The following is a 23,423-nucleotide window of genomic DNA, read 5'->3' on the forward strand; positions in this document are numbered from 1 at the left end:
TTCAGCCTGGTTTACTTTAATTGACTTGGTTTCGGACAAATGATTTATTGCTGATTCGATTCTTTAAAGCTTTGGAAATGAGTTAAATCGATTAATATTGAGTTGATTTTGAAATAGTATCCTTGAGATACGCCACTGAGACGATTGTTGGATTTAGCTTGATTTGAATTGATTTCTGATTTTGTGTTGTTGAAAAGGAATGAGGAACGGTTTAGTTGGGACCCGAACCGGGTGGCAAAAGTCCAAGTTTTAGGGGAGGTGCTGCCGAAATTTCTATAGAATCCGAGTCCTTATTTGAAATGTTAATTGGGGAATTTTGAGTTTAATGCCTTTCCTACCTATTTTGAGGATTGTGAAATTATGGCTTCTTTATTACCTTTACTTAGAACAATTAAGAAAACAATGAAGTTATGCTTTCGCGCAGCCGGAAGTGTGAGCTTTGGTAGTTAGGGTGTTACATTATGGTATCAGAGCAGTCCTTCCTGTAGAGCCTGAGGAGTGGACCGACTATGCTTCAGTTGCATACTCTGAGTGTTTGTCATGCATTAGGTCTTGTCGAAAGACGAGAATTAGAGCTTTATGCACATGACAGTCTATTGATTAACGCCGTTAGTCTTGCGTTGCATAATTCCTGATATTAAGTTTGGCCGGCTTAATATTAGAGAATTATGTATATGAGAGCACTAACGGGTTATCATAGATGATATACGAGTTTTGAGTAAAGCGAATCGCGGGTTTTGGGAACGCTAGAAACTATTTCTCGAGGTATGGTATTTATGGATGTACGTTATTGAACGAAAGAATTTTTGGGAGCGATTTTGCGGTTAAAGTTTTAAACAGGCTCATATTTTAGTATTAAATAGCATAAGTGTCGTCGTAATGTCCGAGCTATCAGAGTCGCGCAGCCGGAAGTGTGAGCTTTGGTAGTTAGGGTGTTACAGAGTTGGTCCCACTGCTTGTCCTTTATAAAAAGTCACATCTTCTCTTTCTTTCCAACTTCTTGCATAGATTTTAGCATAGCTTGTTTTTTCTCGTGTCCTTCTAGTCTTTGGAGTATCTATAAATATATGCAATTTAACCATTTAAATGAATTATATAGCTATACATGCTAATGAATAAGTAAAATGATAATTATGTATAAAGTACAGCACCTTTAACATTAGTTTTCATAAGGTGATTGTCATCACCATGAAGAACTGCATCTTCATATTCACCAACATAGTCCTCATCATCTGAGAAATCATCATCATCATCATCTCCAACTTCATTAGCATTTACTCCACTATGTTCCTCCTCTCCTTCCACATGAATCCCATTTGTCTCAAAAAATGTATCAAGTGTCATGGCTTGACAACTTAATTTTGTATTTATCTTCCTAAAATTTTGTTACTTTTCCTGAATAGATCTTTCATTTTCAGCACTTGGTTCAAAATCGTCATCTTCTCTTTCCAAATGAATCCCATGTGTCTCCAAAAATTTATCCATACCCATGGTTGGACGCTTTTTAAGATTTGTTGGTTCTTTTTCACTAGCTCCAATTTTCTGGTTCGGCGTACTTTTCATTCTTTTGGAAATTGAGACTTCTTTTTGAGTGCTTTGCTTAGAAGGCATAGGAGTCACTCTCTTTTGACCACCAGCCATCATGGGAGAGATAAAATGCTGCTTCTTATGAATTTCTGCATGAATTGCTTGTTGCTTTGATACTGTTTTACTAGTCTTCTCCGCTTTGGAGTAGTTCTTGTTTCCATTATATTTTTGAAATAAAACAAAATAAACCTATTCTATTAGAATCTTAAAAATAAAAAGTAAATAAAATTAATCAGTTATGCTATAGCTGCTGTTTTTGCAGTATGTCAATAAAAAAAGAAGACTACTATTTAATAGAAGTAAACAAGAAGGCATGCCATAAGACACATATATAAAAAAGTGATACATCTTTCATTCCACTTCCCTACTGTTTAATGCAATTAAAAAGTTAAACTATATACATCTTTCGTTCCACTTTCCTACTATTTAGTGTAATGAAGGAAAAAGTATAAATCATTCAATGTCGTCTTCGGAATTATCTTCTAATTCTGTGTTATATTCTTGTGAAAGAAGAACTCCTTTTGAAGCATCTATAACACTTCGTGCAAGTCACCTCTAATCAAATCAATTTCACTATTATCATTGGGTATAGAAGGACCCATTGACTGGTTGGTGCGGAATTTATAACCACAAACTAACCGGCAAGTGCACCGGGTCGTACCAAGTAATACCTCAGGTGAGTGAGGGTCGATCCCACGAGGATTGATGGATTAAGCAACAATGATTGATTGATTGGCTTAGTTAGACAAACAAAAAAGAGTGTTTGAATATTCAAAGAGTATTAAAAAGTAATTAAGAATTTCAGAAAGCAAGCAGTAAATGAGCTGTGAAATATATATGGAGAAACAGTTAAGGCTTCAGAGTTATCTATTTTTCCGGATTAACTTTTCTTACTAACTATTTTAATTATGTAGGATTTAATTTATGGCAAACTATATGTGACTAGACCCTAATTCCTTAGACCTTTCTAGTCTCCTATAAAATTCATTAACTGCCAATTCCTTGGTCAATTAATTCCAATTAGAAGCTGCATGATCAAATTCTAGTTTATATGCCACAAAATTCTAATTACCCAAAAATAAAAGGATCATATGTCACGTATCTCATTAAATTCAGATAATTAAAATTTAGAAGAATATGTTTTCAAGCTGTTATTCAAGTAAATTGCTTTTCCAAGTTATACAAGAACTCAAATAGAAAGAGGGTCATACTTCCGTTCCACCCAAATTCATAAGATAAAGAGCGAAAAAAATCCTTAAATTATAAATCCATACATGAATTAAAAGAGAAAAAGCAATAAAATTAATCCATAGAAATAGACAGAGCTCCTAACCTTAACAATGAAGGATTAGTTGCTCATGGTTCAGAGTAGAAAAATAGGATTGTAAATTGGAATGGAATAATGTTGTGTTGGAATCACCCTATTGGAATTCCCTTTTATATCTAATTCTAATTAATTTAAAATCTATTTTCTAAAATTAAAATAATATCTTTTTCTATTTTAAAATAAAATTTAAATTTAAATCAGAATTAATTAAATAATCCGCGTCTTGTAACGTGGGGACCACTTGGCTTCACTGGATCCACGCCTAACTTGGCTAAGAGATGCGCCTAACTTCATGTGGTTCACCATACAAGGCGCCTTACTTGGACTGAAGAGGAGGCAATGCGCCTTACTTGGAGGAGAGCACATGTTGCGTGTTGTTGTTGTTTCTTGCGCCTAACTTGAGAAATCTCAAGTTAGGCGCAGCCTTGGCAGAGTTGATGGAAGAGAAGTATAGACTATTATATATCGTTGGAAATCTCTGGAAGTTAGCTTTCCAATGCCACTGGAATCACGTCTATTGGACCTCTGTAGCTCGAGTTATTTAGGTTTGAGTGCAGAGAGGTCAGGGTTGACAGCATCATTCGCCTTCTTCTCTTTTTCTGCGGAAACTCCATCAAATCCAGCCAAATGCTACCTAAAATAAACAGAATTGCACAAGACTCAAATTAACATCTATAGTGGCTAAAAGATAATTAATTCTTGATTAAACTCAACAAATTAAATACAAATTCACTAGGAAAAGATAGGGAAGATGCTCACGCATCACTGGTCAGCTGGCTCTTTTTCATAAATAGCTTGGGGAACAAGATCAGCTTCGTCACCTATGTTAAATAAATCCCTTGGAATTGACTTCATGATATAATGTTTATTTTGATCAAATGAATATTGCACATAGAAGCATTGGTGTACTTGACATGCCAACACAAAAGGCTCTTCTTGATAGTATTTTTTGTTGAATTGAACATATGAAGAGCCATAGCCATCCTCTTGAGTCTCATACCAGTCATATCTAAATAATACAACCTTAAAATTGTCAAAGTAGTCTAACTCAATTATATCATTTATTCTGCCATAGTAGGAAATTTTTGCACAAATTGGATTTGGATCCTTTGCACTTGCAAAGTCGTAGTCAACGCAACTAAAGTTACACCACTATTTTGCGTCTTACGTCTTGCCTCACATTGCCTAGTATGAAATCTATACCCATTGATAAAATACTCTGAATATATTTTTGCAATCTTGTTGGGCCCTCTAGAAAGCTCCTTAATCCAATCTGGAACATTCTGACACATGGCACGTGCTTTAAACCATGAGAAAAAGGTCTTACTATTGTTCTTAGCTTTCACCCAACTTGTTCCTTGTTGATCAGCCTCATGCTCTCTAAATCCAAAATTAGAATTTTCATAAGTAAAACCTAGAGATAATACCATGATTCATAATTAAAAAGATTAAAAGAAATACCTAGAGTAAGTAGGATTTACCTAACATAGTCTTCAATTTTTTCACAGTTCAATAAAATTAAAAGATGGACCTTTTCCTCCACGGGCCTTCATTCACCTTTTTTTTTTCTCTTCCCAAAGGAATTCTCCATAGAATCTAAGTGACTGAAAACTTCCATGCCCTCTAGCAACGGTGGAGCTTTTCGATGTTCTTCTTTCTCATTAAATGACCTCTTATTAGTTCTCCATGGATGTTCCTCGGGAAAAAACACGATGACCCATATAACACATCTTCCGACTATGTGTAAGATAACTAGAACAAGTCCCATAGTTACAAGAAGGGCAAGCTAGTTTCCCCTTTGTACTCCACCCGGATAACATTGCATATGCAGGGAAATCACTAATTGTCCATAAGAGAGCTGCATGCATTTGAAAAGTTTTATTTCTTGCGACATCGTATGTTTCTACCCCAAATTCCCATAACTCCTTCAATTCCTCAATCAATGGTTGCAGGTACACGTCAATATCATTTCCTGGAAATTTTGGTCCCGGGATCAACAGAAAAAGCATGAAATATTCTTGTTTCATGCACATCCATGGTGGCAAGTTATAAGTCATTAAAATAACCCGCCACGTGCTATGAGATGTACTCATGGTTCGAAATGGATTGAATCCATCGCTCACCAAACCAAGTCTAACATTACGAGGTTCCTTGGCAAATTCTGAATGTCGGTTATCAAAATCTTTCCATGATTGACCATCGGCAGGATGCTTTAGCTTTCCATCCTTTTTACGCTCTTCCTGATGCCAACTCATATTCTTAGCGGTCTTTGAGCACATGAATAGCCTTTGAAGCCTGGGAATTAGGAAAAAATACCGTAATGTCTTTGCAAGAATGTTGTGAGCTTTCTTTGAAGATGTCACCTTCAACTACCACAGGCTCAATCCAACGAGAAGTTCCACATTCATGGCAACATGTTTTATTCTCGTGCTTTTTCCAATATAGCATGCAGTCATTTGGGACTTCCTGATGCCAACTCATATTCTTAGCGGTCTTTGAGCACATGAATAGCCTTTGAAGCCTGGGAATTAGGAAAAAATACCGTAATGTCTTTGCAAGAATGTTGTGAGCTTTCTTTGAAGATGTCACCTTCAACTACCACAGGCTCAATCCAACGAGAAGTTCCACATTCATGGCAACATGTTTTATTCTCGTGCTTTTTCCAATATAGCATGCAGTCATTTGGGAATGCATCAATCTTTTTATAATCAAAACTTAAATCTCTCACCATAGCCTTGGCTTTGTTGAAAGAAGAAGGGAGATTCAAGTTAGGAATAGCCTCTTTCAACAACTCTAGGAGGGAAGTAAACGAGGCATTGCTCCATCCATGTAGACACTTCAACAAGTATAGTCGGATGGTGAAAGATAACATAGAAAATCCCTTGCAACCAGGGTATAGTTCCTTGCTAGCCTCGTCAACCAAATTATAGAACTTTTTTACATCTTCGTCCATACCTTCTTTTTCTCCCTCAACATCTGCCACATTCCTAAACGTTTCGTCTAGCAAGCCTTCAATGTCGCATGAATAAATCTCATCGGTATCACCAGTATCGACATCCATACTAATTACACTTTTCCCATGATCAACCCATCGTGTATAGCCCTTGACAAATCCAAAGCATATTAAATCGCTATAAATAGACTCTCTTTGACCCCAAAGGAAGTTGTAATATTTTGCACAAAGACATAAAATTTCCTCTCCTTGAGGATTTCCAACGGAGTAAGCATAGTCCAAGAATCTATTGACGCCGTCCCTAAACTCTTGGCTATGTCTTGGTAAACTCATCCAGTTCTTGGATGAGTCCTAGGAAAACCTAATTGTTCATAGTGATATTACTATTCAACTAAAAACGATTATGGTCTTAAATATAAGCTAAAAATGATTTTTATTTATCAAAATAGAATCTGAAACTTGCTATATATGCACGGTTGCTTAATATAAAATATATAAAAAAGTCCAAAAGAATAACATAAACATATATCAATTAGTATAATAAAGAGTAAAGATATACAACAAACTTTAAGTGTCAATTAAGCTCTTTATTTATAATATTTGAAAGATAAATTTGAGGAATTCGAATACATATAGAATTCTCCTTAGTTTGAATATAATTTATAATCCACATTGAACCATAATAATTTTAAAATGGAGTCTCTTCATTCTTATTAAAATATAAGAATGAGACCAAAATTAAAAAAAAAGCTAACTAAATACAAACTAATCATAATTTTTTTATTATTCTAAAACAAATACTAATAATTACTTTTGAAAAGATATATTTTAATTAAACAATCAGTATTTTATTACATAAAAAAGTGCAAAAGAATAACATAAACATATAAAAATAAATAAGTATAAGATAAAAATATTACGTGACTCGGTTTGGCTTAGATCCTATTTTCTTACTCAAATCAGAAAGCCAATGTTTTAATGATTTTAAATGAATTTGGAGAAATGAGTTATGTTATTCTCCCTTAAGGACTTGGGACTCTGCCGAGAAACTTTTGTTACAAAAATCCCATTGTTGGATGGGTGATTTTGAATGTTTCAAAAGGAATCTTTAACTTTCCATGGTTTTGGAAGTTCTGGAAAGAGGAAGCCGAGAGTGGCTTGTTTTAAAAAGGGAATTTTCCTTGAGTAAAAGTGGCTTATGAGCCTGAGATAATTTGAGAAATGAGATCTTTAAAGCCAAGGCTGAAAAGAGTTGAATCTTGATTTCAAAGTGAAATGAATTGAGAAAATTATTTATGGCTTAAATGCCGATTTCACGAATTTGATGATTTTAAATGTGGAAGTGCTGTTTTGTTGAGAGCCGGAATGGCTGTGTATGATTATACATATTGATTGGTTCTGGATTGAACCGTGAGCCGGAATGGCTGGGTGTATACCTTTTACCAAAAACATTCTGTAGGACAGCCTAAAAAAGTCCAACAGATTAATGATGGGATTAATCTCTTACTAATTTACCACTACTACTGACAACTCTCTTGACAATTTCTGCCATTCCTGCGAATGAAACAGTAGTTACTAAAGTCTGTTGCAGTGACAACACGCATCACTCCCCAACATATCCACATTATTTCAGCAATGAGGAAAAAATTTTCTTCCTCACAGTAGCACAACACTAAAAAAAGTAATTAAAAAGAAAAAAAGATGAGTGATTAAAAATTAGCAAGAGTGTATTGTAGAAGCCACCATGAAGTAAGATGGCAGAAGACAGAGAAAGCAAAGGCAAAAAATGTTGATAGTCCATTCCCAATAAATGATAAATCACAAAAATTACTGCAAATTTTTTGGTTATCCCTGGTCATCATTTTGGATCACGAGTTGATAAGGAATGACGATCGTTGCCATTCGGACATTGCTTACTATTTATATCATGTGTTGATTTCTTGGCTCGTAATAAAGACATTGCTTTTATATTTTAATTTTTAATTAAACAATCAGTATTTTGTTACATAAAAAGTGCAAAAGAATAACATAAACATATAAAAGCAAATAAGTATAAGATAGAAATATCTTACGAGGTCATGCCGCAACAATTTGCTATATATATTTGCACTTAGTATTCACCAAAGATCCGTAAATATTTTTTTTATCAATCTCCTTCAAGAAAAAAAACCAGAGATTAGTGTAATAGAAATAAATAAAAAAACACACAATAAATTCTGATGACCTTTTGCATTTCTTAATTACAATTTAACTTGTTTTATATTTTGGAAAACAGTGAAGCTAATTGAAAAACAGTGAAGCTAATTGAAATTTTCTAGCTTAATGACACTAAATTTGAAATTCTAAATCTTAAATCAATATAAATATTATTGTTAAAATTTCTCAAAGTAAAAAAGCTAATTGAAACATGCCACCATATTTGCACCGTAGAAATAGAATGTAAGTGATTTAATTTTTTGTAAAAATAGAAATAGAAACAAAATTAACTTAATAGATAATATGTACTAGTAACAAAATCATTTGAAATAGAAACTGAATTAACAAGGAACTTAATAGAAAATACCAGTACACAGTACAATATCCTTGTACTACCTAATCGAAATAGCATATCTTTGAATTTCTATATTTATAGTATTGAATACTGATTGATAAATGTAATCAAGTATTTTGTTACATAAAAAAGTGCAAAAGAATAACATAAACATATAAAAATAAATAAGTATAAGATAAAAATATCCTTGTACTACTTAACAGAAAATACTAGTATCCAGTACAATATCCTTGTACTACCTAATCGAAATAGCATATCTTTGAATTTCTATATTTATAGTATTGAATACTGATTGATAAACCACAAATGTAATCATTCAACTCCATCAATTTATTAAGGAATTGATCCAAAAAAAAAAGAATGAAAAAAAATTATTAAGGAACTTTATTATGCAAGATTGCTAGACAAGATAGGTTTTAGAAATTTCATAGTTTTTCAAATAAAATAAAAAACCAAAAGTATTTATAATCATCTCATAGCATACTTCTGTGTCCAGCTGCGTGTAGTAGCTTCATACTTAGCCCTGTCAATCTTGTACATGTGCACAATTTCAAGGACAAGAGGGTCATCAGGGTTGGGATCCGTCAACAATGAGCAAATTAACAAAAGAACCTGAAATAGAACAAGACTAAAAAATTTATGTTTTCCAACATTCAAAACAGGATTAGCATAAATGAGGTGTTTTCATTCACATAGGATTCCGTTTAGAAAATTTAAAAAAGAACAGATCCACTTCTTATTAAGTATCTGCAGACCACATAGTGAATTATCAAGTTAGAACTAAAACTATAACTCAAGTCAGGATTAATGGATGTCTATTTTAAGTGCAGTATTACTTAATAAAAATTGTCTCCAAGTATGACAGGCACTAACATCTAAATGCATTAAGGAGATCAAATCAAAGATAAGATGAAATGACAAAACATGTCTAAAGACCACACACAGGAACTATAATGTGTATTATTAAAGCCTACGCATATTTATAGAAAACACTTTGTATAATGTAAGGTTCCACATCGGTTGGGGAGGGAAACGAAGCACGCCTTATAAGGGTGTGGATACCTCTCCCAAGCATGACGTATTTTGACGAGTGAGTGTGGGGGGTTTCGGCTATCATCCCTATCATCAAAGGCAAAAATGTGAGGCCTTGTGTGCTTAAGCGAACAATATCGTGCTAGCGGGTGGTCTGGGCTGTTACAGATGGTATCAGAGCAGTTCATTTCTGTAGAGCCTGAGGGACGGACTGACTATGCTTCTATGCATTCTCTGTATGTATGTTATGTGCTATTAGGATATCTAATTGATATAACTGGCATAAACGTTCATGAGCATGCATTTGGGACTTTGAAGCACTAGACTTCCGATATTGAAACTGATCAACTTAATATCGATTGTTTGGTGTGTATAGGAACCAGATGACGCCTCGTGGACGCAGTCGAGGTCGTGGGAGAGGTCGTACTAGTGCTCGTGCTCCGGGGGTCGACCCAAATGACCTGGTAAATTTTATGGCAGCATTGGAGAACATGGCTGCTGCTATGCAGGCCACTGCTGCGGCTCTTGGGCAATAGATGAACAACCATGGCAATGACGGAAGTGGAGCTCAGGGCCCGATGACACTGGCAACCTTCTTAAAAGTTAATCCACCTAAGTTCAAGGGAACTACTAACCCAATTGAAGCCGACACCTGGTTTCAGGCTATAGAGCGAGCACTGCAAGCACAGTTGATACCTGAAGAGTAGTGTGTTGAGTTTGCTACCTATCTGCTCAATTGGGAAGCATCGCATTGGTGGCAGGGAACCCGACATCTTCTGCAGCAGGGTGATGACCCTATCACTTGGGATGCCTTCCATCTGGAATTCTATAAGAAGTACTTCACGAATTCTGCTAGGACGGCCAAGGAACTGGAGTTACTACAGCTGAAGTAGGGTGCTATGTCCGTATCTGAGTATACAGACAAGTTTGAGGAGCTATTCAAGTTTTTTCGCATGTGTCAGGGAGCTCCGGGAGACTTCGAGGAATAGAAGTGCATTAAGTATGAAGGAGTGCTCTGGATCGATATCTTTAGCTCAGTGGGACCAATGGAGATCAGGACTTCCCAGGAGGTCACCCATCCTAGTACTACTCTCGTCCAAGCACGCTTAACTGCGGAGTTCTGATGGGATCCGGTGCATTAGTGCTGGTATGATTGTACCTAGTGGCTCTTCCTCCTTAGCAGAAGAACGTTGGCAAATTGGAAAAGATCATAGATGAACGGCAAGCAAAACCTAGAGAAGCTTGAAACAGTAACATTATTACCAAAAACCCTATAATAGCAACGTCAACATTATTAAAATTAGGATTCAAAATGAAAAAGAAAAAGGAATAGGTAGAATCATAGGTACCTGCAGTGATGAACAAGCGAGCAGAAATGATCGAAGCTCAAACTGCTAGCGGAGACGATCAAAGGTCAAACGCAAACAAAGTGGATTGAATCTCGAATGCAAGCAGAGAAGACTAAATCTCGAACTACGAGCAGAGAGAATCAAAGCTCAAACGCGTGTCAAGACCTCCATTGCCATCCTTGAAGAGAAGAAGACGAAGATGAAGATGATTTAGCAGCACATCAATGTCTGAGGAAGATAAAGATGAGGATGAATTAGTAGAGAAGAACACACGTCAATGTCTCCTCTATTGCCATCATCGAAGAGAGAAAGATGAAGATGATTTTGTGCTTGTAATTTAAAAAATTAGGGTTGGGGTTTTGTTTCGGACTTTCTTTCAGTAAAAGGAGAAGATGATGAATTGAAGGCCCATGGAGGAAAAGGGTTTTGTTTTTCTTTTTTTTAGTTAAAGTGGGAAAAAATAATTTTTGTTAAAATATTTGGTGAGAAGATTATAATTTAAAAAAAAAATATTAATTTATTTTAGGTAACATTTATAAGTTGATGTTTATTAAAAATTTTAAAGCAATTTTTATAAAATGTAATATATGAATAAAATAAATGTTATTTATTTAATTTATTAAAGCAACATTTTTGTTATGTTTTTTAATTAACTAAAAAAGAACATTTATAACATGTTGATTTAAAAAAGTTGCAATAATCTTTTTTTTTGCAATAAATATTAAGAGTTGCTTTTTATTATTTTAGACAACACTTTTTAAGTATTGTTTAGAATATATGTTGCCATAGATCAGAATTGTTGTATTGGCAACAATGGACACCGAAGAATAGAAATCACTAATATCGTTATGGAAGTCCAAAGCAGTTTTTGAATCGACTTCAAGCTAAACCTTATTAAATCCACATCAAAAGGCAAAGATAATCCAAAGAAAATGCCCCAAAGCTCAATGATAAAAAGTTCCCAGATTTGCACTAAAGGCTTTTACAAAATTACCTCAATGGTCATGGATGACACCACCATAAGTAGCTTTACGGAACTCATTCACCGATTCATCAGTGTTAACTTTGATCCAAAGAGGAAGGGGAGGGTGCCAAGCAACATAGGTGATTGAACTCAGCAACACTTTCTCTATTTAGGGTCAAATGTTCAAGGAATATTGGTATTCTTTCGCCAAATTCAAGATGAGGTAGAAGCAAGCATCAAGACAACTACAAACATTCTTAAATATCCGCTAATTCCAAAGACACGAGCAAGTAATAGCATAACAAATGGGTCACGGAACCCCATGAAAAGAGTAACTTACTTTAAGTTAAGACAAATCCAATCTAAGAGTTTTGAATTCCAAAAAGGTGAAAGGAAGTTATTAATTCTAGTGTTTGTCCAAAGACTCTTCACAATTGGACAGTCATGAAGGACACGGAACACTGATTAATCCTCACCCACACATAAATCACACCTTGTCCACTACAAAAAAAAATTGTTTAAATGGCATTTATATTACGGCGGTTTTGAAGAACTGCCGTAATATCCAAATATTACGATATTTTTTTTTTGCTGCCATAACTGACTTTCTATTTGGTGGTGGTTCTAGTGATTATGGCGGTTTTGAACCGCCATTATTCTCACATATATAAAATGAAAAAAACAATCCCTAACTGAAACACTGTGAATATACGTTAAACGGTTGGCTCAATCTCGCTTCTATCTCTCCCTCGTTGTCCTCCTCAATCCATCGCTACCACCGCCACTTCATCTTCAACGAAATCGAAAGTTCCAAGCCACACACTCCTTCTTTCCCATTGTCGAAGTTGTTTTCCCATAGTCACTGTCCCTAGCCAGTGCGACGATCTCGGATCTTCTTTCGGATCTTGGATCTTCTCCGGCGACGACCTCCTTCAGCGACATCTCCTCCCGTGGTAATCTCCTCCGGTGACATCACCTCCAGCTTCCTCTCCTTTCTGTCCTAGTTCTGTGCCTTCTCCGCCAAAATCCTCAGCGCCTTCCTCAGCGTCTTCTCTGGTGACATCTCTCTATTGAAGATCTCTAAAATCCAAGCCATCACAAGCAGAACAAGCACAACTCTCCCATACTTCCTCAGTTCTTCTATAAGTACTATAGATCTCTCTCATCCTTTCTCTTGTCCCTTCTTTAATTTTTTTTATTTTGCGGTATAATAATATAATTAATTACTATTTGTTCTTGTGTTGATTGTTGAATTTGATTAATAATTAAGGTTTAGGCATGACATCTTAATTGTATGATTATTAGGGTTTTGAGAGATAGGAATGGTAGCTTATTTTGAGTTTTGAGCACCATGTGTTTGTTTTTATGTGTGTGTGACAGTTAATGTGTCTAAATTGGTGGTTTTGTATATCAAGTTTTGTTGTGCTTCTAAATTGGTGGTTTAATCTCTCTTTGATGATCTTATGTGGCTGAATTATTTGTAGAATGTGAGATTTTACAATTATTTTCTAAACTATTGTATTATTTATATTTTATATTTTATATTCTAACCAATAAGTTTTCTTTAATGCTTATGGAAAACTTTTTTTGCTGCCAGCTTCAAAGCATGAACCAGATGGCAGAGTAATCGTAGTTGAATTCGAAACCCTTCGGTTGTTGAATACATATGTTCCAAATAATGGGTGGAAACAGGAACCAAACTCATTTCAAAGGAGAAGAAAATGGGACAAAAGGATTCTAGAAATTGTTACACAAAATTCAGACAAGCCTTTGATATGGTGTGGGGATCTAAATGTGAGGTAGCTAATCTCCATTTTCCTTTTGTCTCTGGCAGTATAAGATTAATAAATTCCAATCTCTTTGTTTGGTGACATACTTTTCATTATTGTCGTTGTAGCTATGAAACAAGTTCAGCTCTTTGTTAGAATCCATGCCATGAAGAAAACTGAAATTCCAACAATTTGAGAGGATAACTAATCAAAACTAATCTGAAGTTTACTCCAAATTTAATTAAAGCACAAGTTTTCTTATTAGTTTTGAATGATTGATAAAAGCACAAGTTGAAAATGTTTGTTGGATAATATAGTTCCGCAGGGAGGTTGATGTGAGGAAGCTTGATATGAATGAGAGACAACAGATCGTTGACAAGATCTTCAGGGTTCCTAAAGAAGATAACGAGAAGTATTTGATCAAGTTCAGAAACATACTTGAAAAGCTAGTTCTACCACTTAATTAATTCATTCTTTTAATTATTTTTTAATTTTTATAAATATTAGCTAATTTGTATTTAAGGATATATTTTATAAATTATGAAAATGAAATATTTTGTACATCGGTAAGTTCATTAGATAGGACAAAAAAGAGAACTTCTTTGAGGTCCCTTTACTCTTTTATGTGCTTAGAGCATTGAATGGATTGATTTAAATCCTATTACGTGTTACACATTACATATACACTTCATTTTCTAAGTTCTTAATCTTTTTTTCAGGTCAGCTAATGCATATGTGGAGGGTTAAATGAAGCCATTCCTCTTACTGAATCATCCCGATCCTGTGTTCAATTGCGAACAAGTCAATAGTACTCACTCAATGGTATGTGAAGCTCTTGGTTTATAGATTTGCTGCTTTCAGTTGTAACTTCTAAATAACTATTTTTGCTCTGATTTCAAGCACATGCTCCTTTTCCTTATAGCGAACCATTTTTCAGAGGTTCATTAGTTGCTTATGGACCACAGGCTATTGTAAGTTCTGTCAAGAACATCTTGTTTATTCATGCTATCTATTTTTTGTGCCTGCTATTGTTGAGTTTGAAATATTTTGCTGTAGTTGGATTTCTTACTATAACAATTTACTATGATCTCACTTCATTTTTTAAAAAAATTTATAAGGGTCAACCCCAGATGTTGCCCCAAGTGCTGGGATTAGGATCCCCCAAAATCGCACTACCACTTGATCTTGCTGAAGATGGCCCTATTTATATCAATGCTAAATAATACCATGGTATACTGAGGTGGAGACAGTCACGAGCAAAGCTCGAGGCTCAGAACAAGCTCATCAAAAATCATAAGGTATGCTCCATAAGTAAAGATATAGCAACAAGAACAAGTTAGAGGCTAGTGTGTTAGTTCAGCATGTAGCAAATGTCTAGTTTCCATGTTGAGAATAGACTCAAGGAAGAGGTATAGAGCATCTGCTGAAATTTGACATGTTTCTGTTGTTAGATTTAGTCATAGTTTATACACATAATAGAAGTATACAAGCAAAATAGTTTTATTCCTCTGTGCTATCTTTATAATTTTATTCTCTCATTCCCCAAATCATTTACTTACTCATTGTTTCTAAACTGAGGAAAATAAAAATTCGATATTTGATGCTTCCAAGTTGATGAATTTGGTGTGTGTTTCTTGTTCCTGTGTGAAAAAAGCTCACTTGACGGAGGAAGAGAGAAAAGGGTACAAAGAAGTGATGTGGGACGATAAAGAAGTGTGTGGATTCTACATGGTGCGGTTTTGCCCTCACGATCTCTTTGTCAATACTCACAGCGATCTTGGTGAGTTTTATTTGTTGATTATGTTGCTTCCTGTTGAGAATTAAGAATTGATGAGAGTTGACCATAACTAATGGATTCTATGACAGATGATGAAATTTGAGTTATTTGTTGTCAACTAGATTGTTGCTCTCTTGTGAAGAAATTTTAACATGCTTAATTATAAATTTGAGTTATAAGGTGTATATAAATTGTACTCACATAACATGCTTAATTTCTTTGTCAAATACGTGGATACAAATTTAAAAAGTAATGGTGTAAATATAGTTCAAACACTTAGCAAAGAAAAATTATATATATTTGTGGGTCATTCACTCACCAACATAATTATAATAATTTCCAAATACATATATATGTACAGCATGTTATGTGAGTACAATTTTCATAATTTCTTGCTTTATCTGTGAATATAATTATGTGAATATAATACTTATTATTTTTTATTATGTTTTTAAATTATATTTTTATTATAGGAATTGGATCAAGAGAGTGAGATTCTATCGCCAAAAGAGTTAAGAATTAGGTCTTCTGGAGCAAGCAATAGAGTAGCGTGAAATATGATGGAGATTTTATGTATTAAGAGTTACATGTTAAGACATTTATAGTTAAAAAATTATGCTATATTTGATACTATGTATAAGAGTTATTACTTTTAATTTTCAATACTAAAAAATTATATATTTTGTTTAATACTTTGTTTATGAGTAATATATTACTTTGTTTATGAGATATATAATGTAATTAAAAAATGTCACTATTATCCGGTAAAAACGGTGGCTTGTAATTGCCATTTTAAACAACCAATGCCATTTTAACATGATAAAAACGGAGATTTTAAACGTCATTTTAACCAATAAAAATGCCACTATCAGGGTAAAAACGGCGGTTCAAAATGCCGTTTTAACTAACTAAAAATGCCGTTTTAATCCAGTAAAAATGGCGGTTTCAAACGCTATTTTAACCAACCAAAAATGTCACTCTGCCAAGGTAAAAATGGCAGTTTATAAACGCCGTTTTAACCAACAAAAAACACCGTTTTACCCTGAAAATAACAGCGGTTTGAACCGCCGTTTTAACCAACAAAAAATGCCATATTATCTGGAAATAACGGCGGTTTGAACTGCCGTTTTAACCCAACTTAAAAACCGCCGTTTTAATCAGGTAACTGTGGCGGTTTTTCAAAAACCGCCGTAATAACCAAATGGCGCTTCAAATTATGGCGGTTTTTCTTGAACACCATTTAAGGTAATAATGACGGTTCAGACCGCCGTAATAACCCTAAAAAACTGCCGTAATTACCAAGTTTTTTGTAGTGGTCTCATTCGAGATATGTCTTCTAACACGCTTTTCATTAGTTAAAAGAGCTTTATTATTGGCTAATCATAAGAATGATCTTACTCTTTGGGGGCAATGCAACTTCCAAACTTGTTTAAAAAACTCTATTATGTCTCCAATGATCAAAGTTTACAAAGATCTCATATGCTGATTCGTAACTGCACGAACTCAAACATTCAAGGAATAGAATCATTTATGATTTTGTTGCTTTTGATTTTAATATGGACTTAAGTTTGTATTTTCTATTTTATTAGTATATTCATAAAATATAGAATGATATAATATTGTGTTTGATGAAAAATTAATTAGCAGAGGAAAAAAGCGATGAGAGATTGAGAGAGAATGAGGTGGGAAAACACTGGGTGTGGCGGGACTGGGCAAACAAATCATCTTAGTAAGGATCCTAGGGTTTGGAATAAAAAGGAGTATTATGGATTGGAGCTTGATTCTTTCTCAGTTTTTGTGGACAATCTTCCGGAAGATATATCAAAAAGAAAGCTTTTTAACCTGTTTAAATGGACGGGTAGAATTATAGATCTCTACCTGTCGTGCAAGAATAAAAATGGACAAATTTACTTATTTGCGTTCATACGATATATTACAAAGGGTGGAGCTCTAAAAGCTATTGCTGAAATGAATAGCATGGTAGTGAGAGGAAGAAGGATTTTTGTTGGAGAAGCAAAGTATAGAAGAAAAGTAGCAGAGGAGAAAGTGGAGCTTCCTGGGAGGGTTTCAACTGATAAAAACCCAAATAAAAATGGTTGGACCAAGAAAATAGAAGTTTTGCGGTGAATGAGAATGTGGCGTGGTTGCAAAGAAGCATTATTAGAGGCACAAAAAAGGCAATCAACTTTCAGGTTCTAAGGCAACAAATTCATAATAATTGGCCATGTGTAACGCATGTACGGGAATTGGGAGGGTACAAAGCAATGTTAACGTTTCGACACTGTGATTAATGCTGAGAATGAATTCACATTCAGAATGAATGATTTATTAAAATTGTTTTACATGGTATGAAAATGGGACGAGAATGAACGGAGTGAGTCTTGAAGAGTATAGCTAGAATACTATGGAGTACCGATATATGCATGGTCAGTGGAGACTTTTATGATATTAGGGGATTAGTAGGAGAGATGATAAAATATGACAAAATAACGGAGTCATCCAATTCTTTCAGTGTGGTCGTATTTTGATTGATACATGTGTATTTGATACCATTAACGAATGGGTTCATATTATAATAGGTGCTAGTGGGTTTGATGTCCTAGTGAAAGAGATGGGCAGAGAGGTATATCAAGAAGCATGATGTCTAGAGATACAGACTGATGAAGGTGACAGACACATAGAGATTAGAGATGCTCTGCAGCATGATTACATAAGTGGCATTGAGAAGCACGAGGTAATGGCGGAAGAACGCAGGAACGATGAACAAGACAAGGGTAGAAAGATAATTTTGTGCACAGATTTGAATGAATGGAATTATTTGCATTCAAAGACTAATTATGAGAGTGCGGATAATACGGCAGTAAAGGAGAAGGCGAATATTCAGGGATCTATTGAAAGTAGTCCAGCAGATGATTTGGATTGCACCATATCTTGTGATTATGAGGAATTTCGAAGGAAACAATCAGCAACTATTATAGGATGCATTAGTGGGCTGGGAGAAAAAAATCCCAATAATTTGAAGCTGAGAAATAATAAACCTATGAAGGGGATAGCCCATACGAGTGAGATTGAGAATGGGCTCTCCAACCGGGTTGGTTTTAACCCAAATGAAGACATGAGCCGGTTAGGGAGGAAGCTGCTGAACGGCACAAGAGGCAGCGCTACTCTTCCACGGAGCCCGATTGGTACAAAGGGGTGATGAATGGCGAAACACGGTGGCAGAGTGATGCAGGGGGAGTGAGGATTGAAGAACGTTCCATGTTTTAATGCCAAGCTAGCCCAATAGACGAAGACGACATCACAAATGGAGGGGCCAAGGATGTTGACGACGCTAAAACCTCTAATGCTGTTGGAACCAGGAACGACGGCGAACGAGAACAGCGTGGCCGGGATGAGCATGAACTAGGTGTAAGCAAAACAAAAAATGTACATCCTATTGAAGATGAAATCAATGCACAAGAGATGAGGAAGGAGAGAAATGCGAGGTTGAAACGAAGGGGAGCGTTTGAAGTGGCTGTGGAGAGCGATGAATGAGTACAAGGGATGAGCAATGAACCATGAGTGTTTGTTGGGGAATCCGGGGATAGCAACGCAACGAAATTGGAAGAGGGGAGAAGAGGTGGGAGTGGTTATGAGCAAGAAGACGTTTGTGAAGAACATGAAGAAGCAGAGCCTGAGGGAGACGATATTCTAAACCACAACAGTGAGCTGAATGGTGATGATCAAAGACAAAGCTAGGAAGAAGAAATGGCAGAGAACATAGAGGGTTGAAAACTTGCTGTGGAGTCAAGTCTTATTCAGTGTAGTGTAGTGATGATGAAGACATCATGGCTATTTTCTAGGAACAAAATGAAGTAATAGCACATAAACGAAGGCAAGCAAAGCAGAAGGAAAAAGTGAGAAGTCGTCAAAAAAATTGCAAATAGTTGTATATCAAGAATTTTAAATGATTCTAAGTTCATGGAATATTAGAAGGTTGAGAGGAGTTAAAAAATTAAGTATGATAAAAAGTTCTAAAAATAAATTTTGGATAGATATGTTGGGTTTGATAATGACAAAAAAGAAAAAGCGACTAATTTTGATGTAGAACATATTTGGAGAAATGATAGGACAAGTTGAGAGTATATAGGTTCCATTAGTGCTTCTAGTGAATTATTGTTAATATGAGATGAATAAGTATTTAAATTGAACAATTACTATAAAGAAGATAGATGATTGTGTGTAGAAAAGGTGATGCTTAAAGATAACTTTCATTGTGCTCTGTGTTTGGTATATGGTCCACATGTGAGAGAGGAGAAATTATTAATATGAGAAGAATTGAGTTATATTACTGGATTGTGTCAGGTTCCTTTATGTTACTTGGGTAACTTCAATAAAATTCTGCATATGGAGGAAAGAAAATGAGTGACTAGTCTTCCTGTGACTGTTGAAGATTTTAAAGCATGGGTAAATGATATGGAGTTGATAGACTTGGTACTAAATGATTTCAAGTATACATGGTTTAGGAGACAGTCTTGCAGTCGTATTGATAGGAGCTTAGTTAGTATGGGCTGGTTAGAAGAGTACTCAAAGACACAATTGAAAGTAGGGCTGAAGGGATTATTGGATCATTGTCCACTGATTGTGGAAGATAGAAGGGTGTTTGAGGGTCCAAGACCGTTTCGCAGTTTGGACTCGTGGTTTACTCATGAAGATTTTTTAAGAATGGTAAAAGAGGAGTGGAGGGGGCTAGGCGATATTCAATTCTTAGATAAATTAAAAGCATTGTCAACATCGCTGGGTAGATGGCCTAAGCAGTATTTTGGAAATATCACTGAGAAGATAAAGAAATTTGAAGATGAGGTAAAGAAGGTAGATAACATTGTTAGCAATGGAGTTTATGATAGTATATTGGAGGCAAGGAGAAAGGTACTAGTTAAGTGCTATGAGAAATGGTATATTAGACAGGACATGCACTGAAAGCAAATATCTAGATCTCGATATGTTAAAGAGATGGATGGAACACAAAATACTTTCACAACATTGCCTCGGCGAGAAGAAGGAATAACCAAATTTTGACTTTGGTGGTTAATGGGAGGTTAGTGAAGAATCATGCAAGGATCAAGGTTGCAATCATGGATTTTATAAAAATCCATACCACCAAGAAGCTTCTCCTAATAGTAGCTTTCGGGATGGTCTGGTTAACAGGATACAAGTCGAGGATGCTGAAGCACTTGAGATGATGCTGTCAATGGAGGAAGTGAAGGAAGCGGTTTGAGATTATGAATCTTCCAAGGTCCCAAGAAGCGATGGATATAATATGAATTTTATAAAGAAGTGCTGGGATGAGATTGGAGCAGAATTTACTGCAGTTGTGTTGGGTTTCTCTAAGACGGCAAGGTTACCAACAAATTCTAATGTTACATGGGTCGCCTTGGCTCCGAAGTTTGTTGGGGAAAAGGAGATAAAAAGATCTCAAACCTATTAGCATAGTTGGTTGTGTGTATAAGGTTATATCTAAAGTGTTGACAAGAAGGATGAGGAGCGTAATGCCAGGATTAATGGAAGAATCACAAAGTACCTTTGTTAAGGGAAAAAAGATACATGACGGAGCTCTAATTGCGTGTGAAACTGTACAATGGTTGAAACTGGGGAAGAAGGCATCAACAATCATTAAACTGGATTTCCATAAAGCTTATGATAGAGTGAAATAGAACTTTGTTGACATTGTGTTACATAAGATGAGGTTCAGTAACAGATGGAGGACATGGGTTATCTCGGTTCTAGTTAATGGGTCACCATCGAAACCATTCAAGATGGAGAGAGGACTTCGTCAAGGGAATCTACTGTCACCATCCTTATTTGTTTTTGTGGTGGATGTGTTGAACAGGATGATTGGAGAGGCGATAAGAAATCAGAGAATATCTCCACTGTTAGTGGGTAGGGATAATATAGAGTTATCACAATTGCAGTTTGCATATGATATTATCTTATTCTGTCCACTGGAGGAGAAGAGAGTTAGAAACTATAAGAGACTTTTGAGGTGTTTTGAAATGATGTTAGAGTTGAGCATTAACTTTGAGAAGTCCAGCTTGATACTAGTAAATTGTAATGAGGAGTGGGTTGGACAAATATGCCATTTACTGGGGTGTCAGGCGGCATCGTTACCGGGGAAGTATCTTGGCATTAACCTGGGAGCGAATTCAAGACTCGTAAAGACATGGAAGCCGTTAATAGATAAGGTAGAGGAACGACTTAGCTTGTGGAAAGCAAATGTATTAAGTAAAGGTGGGAAGCTGGTCCTTATTGAGACAGTTATGAACAGTCTACCTATTTACTATCTGAGTTTGTATAAAATGCCAAACGCAGTTGCACAAAAGATAATTTCACTGCAGAGAAGATTCTTTTGGGAAAAAAAAGATGGTCAGCCTAGCTTGGCCCTAGTAAAATGGGAGATGGTACAGGCACCGAATAAACAGGAGGTTTGGGAGGTGGAGATTATATGGTACGTAATACTGTTTTATTTTTTAAATGGTGGTGAAGATTCTCAAAGGAGGAGTGTCTATTGTGGAAGAAGATTGTGTGCTCATGTCATAGCTTGAACCCAAATCAGTTGTTGTTAACTCAAACATTACCACTTAGAGGTGGCCCGTGGTGAGATATATGTCAGTTGCAAATATCAGAGCAACATATCAGACAAAAGATGATTGATGGTCTTGCTATAGAAGTTGGAGACGGTAGATCAACCAAATTTGGTAGGATACATGGCTGTAACCTGGAAAGCTGAAAGATTTCTTTCTGAGACTTTTCTTGATTTCAAATCAAAAATGATCCGTAATTGGGGATTGTGAGGTTTGGGTTGGGTTAGAGTGGGTTTGAAACTTCTAATGGAAGAGAAAACTCCGCCAATAGGAGGTAGATACCTTAAATCAAATGCTTGATGTCCTGCTGATGAGCGGATAATTTATACGCTTTTTGACATTGTTTTTAGTATGTTTTTAGTAGGATCTAGTTACTTTTAGGGATGTTTTCATTAGTTTTTATGTTAAATTCACATTTCTGGACTTTACTATGAGTTTGTGTGTTTTTCTATGATTTCAGGTATTTTCTGGCTGAAATTGAGGGACTTGAGCAGAAATCAGATTCAGAGGTTGAAGAAGGACTGCTGATGCTATTGGATTCTGACCTCCCTGCACTCAAAGTAGATTTTCTGGAGCTACAGAACTCGAAATGGCGCGCTTCCAATTGCGTTGGAAAGTAGACATCCAGGGCTTTCCAGCAATATATAATAGTCTATACTTTAGCTAAGAATAGATGACATAAACTGGCGTTCAAAGCCAGCTTTCTGCCCAAATCTGGCGTCCAGCGCTAGAAAAGGAGCCAAAACCAGAGTTGAACGCCCAAACTGGCACAAAACCTGGCGTTCAACTCCAAGAAGGACCTCTACACGTGCAACACTCAAGCTCAGCCCAAGCACACGTGATGCCTCTAGACGATTAGCCGTGCCGTGACAGGGCATTTGGATCATTTTCCCGAGAGAAGACCGAAAGTAGCCATTGACAATGGTGATGCATTACATAAAGCCAGTCATGGAAAGGAGTAAGACTGATTGGATGAAGATAGCAGGAAAGCAGAGGTTCAGAGGAACGAAAAGCATCTCCATTCGCTTATCTGAAATCCCTGCCAATGAATTACATAAGTATCTCTATCCTTACTTTATGTTTTATTCACATGATATATTGTAACCCATATGAGTCAACTTAACTGAGATTTGCAAGGTGACCATAGCTTGCTTCATACCAACAATCTCCGTGGGATTCGACCCTTACTCACGTAAGGTATTACTTGGACGACCCAGTGCACTTGCTGGTTAGTTGTGCGAAGTTGTGAACCATGGTATTGGCATCATGTTTTTGGCGCCATTACCAGGGAAAGAAAGAGCGATGAATTTTACATAATCAAAGTGTAATCACAATTTCTGCGCAGCAAGTTTTTGGCGCCGTTGCCGGGGATTGTTCGAGTTTGGACAACTGACGGTTCATCTTGTTGCTCAGATTAGGTAATTTTCTTTTGTGTTTTCTTTTCAAAAAATTTTTCAAAAATATTTCAAAATTTTCTCACCTGTTTTCGAAAAA

At 35.8% G+C, this 23,423-nt stretch overlaps 1 protein-coding gene and 1 long non-coding RNA gene across 2 annotated transcripts; both read left to right on the plus strand.

The window, feature by feature from the left end:
• On the plus strand, window positions 12,472-16,045 carry LOC107639196. Its single transcript, XR_002360855.1, has 7 exons — window positions 12,472-12,909; window positions 13,361-13,562; window positions 13,850-13,956; window positions 14,252-14,354; window positions 14,433-14,830; window positions 15,187-15,312; window positions 15,783-16,045. It is a non-coding gene; the product is annotated as an uncharacterized LOC107639196 (long non-coding RNA).
• LOC107636310 lies at window positions 21,030-21,890 on the plus strand. The gene has a single exon (XM_016339830.1). It carries the CDS (start codon window positions 21,030-21,032, stop codon window positions 21,888-21,890), a length of 861 nt encoding a protein of 286 aa, XP_016195316.1.

This window comes from Arachis ipaensis, chromosome B04 (assembly GCF_000816755.2).
Source record: "Arachis ipaensis cultivar K30076 chromosome B04, Araip1.1, whole genome shotgun sequence".
Classification (NCBI taxonomy): domain Eukaryota; kingdom Viridiplantae; phylum Streptophyta; class Magnoliopsida; order Fabales; family Fabaceae; genus Arachis; species Arachis ipaensis.